Here is a 5,780-nt window from a genome sequence, read left to right as displayed (position 1 = left end):
CGTGTGTGTGCATGTTTTCATGTTACCCCAACCCCATCATGTGCCCCATCAGGACTGTGATTGCGTGTGTTTCATGTTACCCCAACACTACCATGTGCCCCAACAGTCATGTGTGTGCGTGTGAGGTTGTGTGTGGGTGGTTGTGTGTTTTATTGTTACCCCAACATCGCCTGCTTGTGTGTACATGGGGGGCGTGTGTGTGTACCACATGAGTGTTTACACACACAGACAGAAAGAGAGAAGAGAGAGAAGAGACAGAGAGAGAGAAGAAATCGAGCTGGTGCCACAAGCGTTGATGTAGCCTGAGGAGTACTCCACCATGGGACTCCACCAAGGACGTCTGTCGTCTGTCTGTCTGTCTGTCTGTCTGTCTGTCTGCCTGTCTCTGTCTGTCTGTCTGTCTCTGTCTGTCTGTCTGTCTGTCTTTTTCTTTCTTCATTTCTTTCTTTCTTTCTTACTTTATTTATTTATTTATTTCTGTCTGTCTGTCTGTCCGTCCGTCTGTCTGTCTGTATGTCTTTTTCTTTCTTCTTTTCTTTCTTCCTTTCTTTCTTTATCTATTTATGTCTGTCTGTCTGTCTGTCTGTGTGTCTGTCTGTCTGTGTCTGTCTCAGCAGGAGGAGGAGATTCAGGCTGAGAGGTGGAGAGCAGCCGCACTGCTGTGGAGGAGCAGGAGCAGGAGCAGGAGCAGGAGCAGGAGATGATGCTGGATACAGATCGAGGCGGAGGAGCAGGAGCAGGAGTAGGAGTAGGAGCAGAAAGAAGTAGACTAGCAGCAGCAAGCCCCTCCAAACCGTCGCTGCCACCACCGCCACCACCACAGCAGCAGCAGCAGCAGCAGCAGCAGCAGCAGCACATCATCTCCACCATTCATAATGCTGAAACCCTGCCCACCACCCCGCCTGCAACCATCACAACAACAATCAAGCCGCCAACACGACAGCCACCAGCAATGATGATGCCACGACGGAAGGAATACCCAAACAAGAAGGCACGCCTGCTGTTTGGTGGCGCTGCTGCTGCTGCTGCGGCTGCGGCTGCGGCGGCGGCGGCAGCTGCGGCTGCTGCTGCTGCTGCTGCTGCTGCTGCTGCTGCTGCTGCTGCTGCGGCGGCGGCGGCGGCTGATGATGATGATGATGATGATGATGGTGCTGCTGCTGCTGCTGCTGCTGCTACTACTAGTGCTACTGCAAGATGGTGGAAGAAGCAGCCACCAGCAGTTGTCAACCACAGATCCACTGCCCGAGGCCACCACCGTGACCCACAAAGAAGGTATAGATATATAGAGAGGCAGCAGGCTGTATATTATAGCTTTCTTCCTTACACACACATACATACACACATACATACATTCACACACACACATACATACATTCACACATACGCTATGTTTACCGCTAGGACTTAGGGTTACATATGTATAACCTGTAGGTTTTTTTATATAACACCTCTCTCCGTCTGTGTGTGTGTGTGTGTGTGTGTGTATATATCTGTAGGGTTGGCAAAAATACTATATTGATTTTCCCAAATAGTATAGTATAGTATGAAATAGTACTATATATAGTAATATAGTACTATGATACTATTACTATGCAGGTACAAGCTCCCTGTAGAAGGGGGGTGTACGACCAACCGTTGTACCTGAAAATTACACCGTTGGAAAGGTCTTCTTTTGTTCTTTCTAAATATTTACTTAGACATGAGAAAGCAGATCGCTGTGGTCATCCAGATCACTTTTTGTTAGTTCGGTGCCCGGTAGGTGGACCCCAAACCCCATGTCTCAAGGCGTGTTATGGCACATAAAGACATAATCACAGATAGAAGACCCAGCGTTGACAAGACAACACAAGGACGCCATACTCGGGTCTGGCCATCAATGCCGCGCCGGCGCTTGGAGAGGGCCTGCTGATCCGCCATGCTGGGGCCCGCCGCAGCAGAGCTGGTTCCACTCTGTTGCTGTTGCTGGCTGAGTGACGCTGCACGCTGTTTGATAGCCTTGCAAGCACCTTGCTTGATGTGGTGCGCGTTGGTAAAGGATGGGTTCACTGCGCTGAGCGGCTCATCGCAGAACAGGCAGACTAGCTTTGGTACACCACCCCACCACTCCACATCGAAGTTGTCCCAATGACTACCCGTCTTGGCGTTCTTCTTCTGGTTACAAAGCTTGTTAAAAAGCTCGTTCCGAGAACGGAGAACTTCAGAGGGGACGTCTGGACCAGGATGCAAGCCTCTGATCGCCTTCTCATTCTTTATACTGGATTCCTTTGACATTATTCATCAATAACTACGTAGCACAGCTCGAAGACGCGGCTATAGCCCTTCAAAATACAGCTTGACTGCAGATCTCGACTTGGTCCAACTAGTACTGGACACTATCCAACCCCAAATCTAGTACTATATAGTACTATTTTTACTATACTATTTTACTATGTACGAACGCGGTACGAGCGTCGTAAACTAGTACCAGTTTAGAGCCCTGCATAGTAAATAGTACTATACATAGTACTATTATAGTATAGTACTCTTTTCTAGTATAGTACCCGTGCCAACCCTATATATCTGTCTCTCAATATGTTGCACAGGTGGACAGATGAAGATGTCAAGCAGCTGCTGTACAGATGTGGGGTCCATATGTTGGGAATCCTCAGCTGGGTGCCACACACAAGACATCACCCTCCTGTTGCCGACGACGGCGATGTCAAGCTGCTGCGCCGCACGTATGCCATCCTTGCAGCTATTGGCAGCCGTCTGCGCCCCAAGTTCCGAATTGTAGCTGCACAAGATGTTCCGGGGTGGAACCACAGGGCGCAGGTTATTGCTCGAAGACTGCAACTCGACCCTGCAGATGAGGATGCCAACCTGGTCATCCAAAATGCAATGCTGCTGCAGCTTCCCATCTGCTACCGCTATAGTAATGAGCAGCAGCAGCAGCAGCAGCAGCAGCAGAAGCTACAGCAGCAGAAGCTACAGCAGCAGCAACAATGCACCACTGGCAGCAGTGCCACCATTACTACTGCACATCATGATGGTGATTATGAGGATGAGGATGGGGAGGAGGATGGTGAGGAGGATGGTGAGGAGGAGGAGGAGGAGGAGGAGAAGGAGCAGAAGGTGGCCGCGGCGGCAGCGGCGGTGGCGGCGGCGGCGGCGGCGGCGGTGGAGGAGGAGGAGGAGGAGCAGGAGGAGGAGGAGGAGAAGGAGGAGGAGGAGGAGGAGGAGGATATGACCAACAGGTTGGCCACAACAACAACTGCACCTGCTACAGTGGCAGCACGGATGATGCACGGATGCTGCAGCATGAGGGAGGCTCTCAGCATGTCTCCATGTTGTTTCATGTGCAAGTCCTCCCCCTCCAAAAAGGGTGGGGAACGAACATCCTATCCCGGCCATGAACAAGTGTACAGCAAACATCACGGTGACATGATCCAGGAGGTACAGCCGTTCCATCATGTCAAACACATGAACCCCTTCCAGGTGCTCCAATGCACCACAGCAGCAGCTGCTGGTGCTGCTGCCGGTGCTGCTGCTGGTGGTGGTTGTGGTGGTCATGGTGGTGGTGGTCGTGGTGGTGGTGGTCACGCTGGTGCTGGTGCTGGTGCTGGTGCTGGTGCTGGTGCTGGTGCTGGTGCTGGTGCTGGTGCTGGTGCTGGTGCTGGTGCTGATGCTGGTGCTGGTGCTGGTGCTGGTGCTGGTGCTGGTGCTGGTGCTGGTGCTGGTGCTGGTGCTGGTGCTGGTGCTGGTGCTGGTGCTGGTGCTGGTGCTGGTGCTGGTGCTGGTGCTGGTGCTGGTGCTGGTGCTGGTGCTGGTGCTGGTGCTGGTGCTGGTGCTGGTGCTGGTGCTGGTGCTGGTGCTGGTGCTGGTGCTGGTGCTGGTGCTGGTGCTGGTGCTGGTGCTGGTGCTGGTGCTGGTGCTGGTGCTGGTGCTGGTGCTGGTGCTGGTGCTGGTGCTAGTGCTGCTGGTGCTGCTGGCGCTGCTGGTGCTGCTGGTGCTGCTTGTGCTGCTGGTGCTGCTGATGCTGCTGGCTCTGCTGGTGCTGCTGGTGCAAAGATCGACATTATCATCAGCAAGCAGCATCGCAGTGACTATCCCCGGGTCATGATCACAGGACCATGGCAATTAGTATCACTCCAGAAGCAGCCGCAAAAACAAGAGCTGCCCATGGATGCTGCTGCTGCTGCTGCTCCTGGGAGCGACAGCCACCGTCGTCCAAACACCAGAAGCCAGCAGCAGCAGCAGCAGAAGCAGAAGCAGCAGAAGCAGCAGAACACAATAATGGTGCAGCAGGATGCCCGCCCCAAGAAGCAGGGCACCAAACCCCAGAAGCAACAGCTGCAGCAGGGCAAGAAGACACAGGTAAAAGGCAAGAACACCAAGGCCGCTTATTGCAGTAAGGGGGGTGCGGATCTTGATGTGTACACAAGCTCCACAAATGCATGCCGGCTCATTTTGTGGGCCTTCCGTGGACCTCCTCCATCCCTCCTGTTGCCCAACCATCATCCAGTGTCTGCTGTCCCGTCTATGCAGCAGCAACAACCCCAGCAGCAACCTCAACAACAACATGTGCTGCCGCACACACAGTATGATGCGATGCACATCTGTGATGAGCGTGCATGCATCAACCCGTTTCATCTTGTGTGGGGAACACGTGCTGAGAACCGGCGTGGTCATCAAGGACGGGATGGTAGCATGGGCTATAGCCGCCTGCCTCCGGTGCAGCAGGGCAGCATCCTCCGTTTCGGAAGCAGCAGCAACATTTCAGCGGCAGCAGAGCAGGAAGTAGGAGATGCTGCTCGGATGCTGCTCTATCTGTTTGATGGGCACCCACCAATTCGGAAATGAGATGTTTGGCTGACAGGATATGATGTAGAAGAATAATGCATGACAGGCAGGTTTATGTGTGTGAGTATGTCTGTGTGTATGTGTGTATGTGTGTATGTGTGTATGTGTGTATGTGTGTATGTGTGTATGTGTGTATGTGTGTATGTGTGTATGTGTGTATGTGTGTATGTGTGTATGTGTGTATGTGTGTATGTGTGTATGTGTGTATGTGTGTGTGTGTGTGTCTCTGTCTTTGTGTGTATGTATGTGTCTCTGTCTTAGTGTGTGTTTGACTGTGTGTGTCTGTCTTTGTGTGCGTTTGACTGTGTGTGTCTCTGTTTATGTATGTGTGTCTCTGTGCCTCTGTGTGTGACTGTGTGTGTGTGTGACTCTGTGTGACTCTGTGTGACTCTGTGTGTGTGAGTTTGTGTCTCTCTGTCTCTGTCTGTCTGCGTGTCTCTGTGTCTTATGTTACCCCAACACCAACATATACCCGAATAGTTCTGTGGCCGTGTGTGTGCATGTTTTCATGTTACCCCAACCCCATCATGTGCCCCATCAGGACTGTGATTGCGTGTGTTTCATGTTACCCCAACACTACCATGTGCCCCAACAGTCATGTGTGTGCGTGTGAGGTTGTGTGTGGGTGGTTGTGTGTTTTATTGTTACCCCAACATCGCCTGCTTGTGTGTACATGGGGGGCGTGTGTGTGTACCACATGAGTGTTTACACACACAGACAGAAAGAGAGAAGAGAGAGAAGAGACAGAGAGAGAGAAGAAATCGAGCTGGTGCCACAAGCGTTGATGTAGCCTGAGGAGTACTCCACCATGGGACTCCACCAAGGACGTCTGTCTGTCTGTCTGTCTGTCTGTCTGTCTGCCTGTCTCTGTCTGTCTGTCTGTCTCTGTCTGTCTGTCTGTCTGTCTTTTTCTTTCTTCATTTCTTTCTTTCTTTCTTACT

The 5,780-nt window shown here is 52.1% G+C and overlaps 1 protein-coding gene across 1 annotated transcript; it reads left to right on the top strand.

The window, feature by feature from the left end:
- Nucleotides 1-2,631: 2,631 nt before the first annotated feature.
- On the top strand, nucleotides 2,632-4,839 carry VOLCADRAFT_92675 (uncharacterized protein; the record flags this gene model as incomplete). Its single annotated transcript, XM_002952061.1, has 5 exons — nucleotides 2,632-2,811; nucleotides 3,040-3,233; nucleotides 3,475-4,039; nucleotides 4,285-4,396; nucleotides 4,502-4,839. The coding sequence occupies 5 exons, from the start codon at nucleotides 2,632-2,634 to the stop codon at nucleotides 4,837-4,839; spliced, it is 1,389 nt and encodes a 462-aa protein (XP_002952107.1).
- Nucleotides 4,840-5,780: the final 941 nt, after the last annotated feature.

The sequence above is a fragment of the Volvox carteri genome (assembly GCF_000143455.1).
Source record: "Volvox carteri f. nagariensis unplaced genomic scaffold VOLCAscaffold_27, whole genome shotgun sequence".
NCBI classification, from domain to species: domain Eukaryota; kingdom Viridiplantae; phylum Chlorophyta; class Chlorophyceae; order Chlamydomonadales; family Volvocaceae; genus Volvox; species Volvox carteri.
This window is presented reverse-complemented; position numbering and strand designations above follow the sequence as displayed.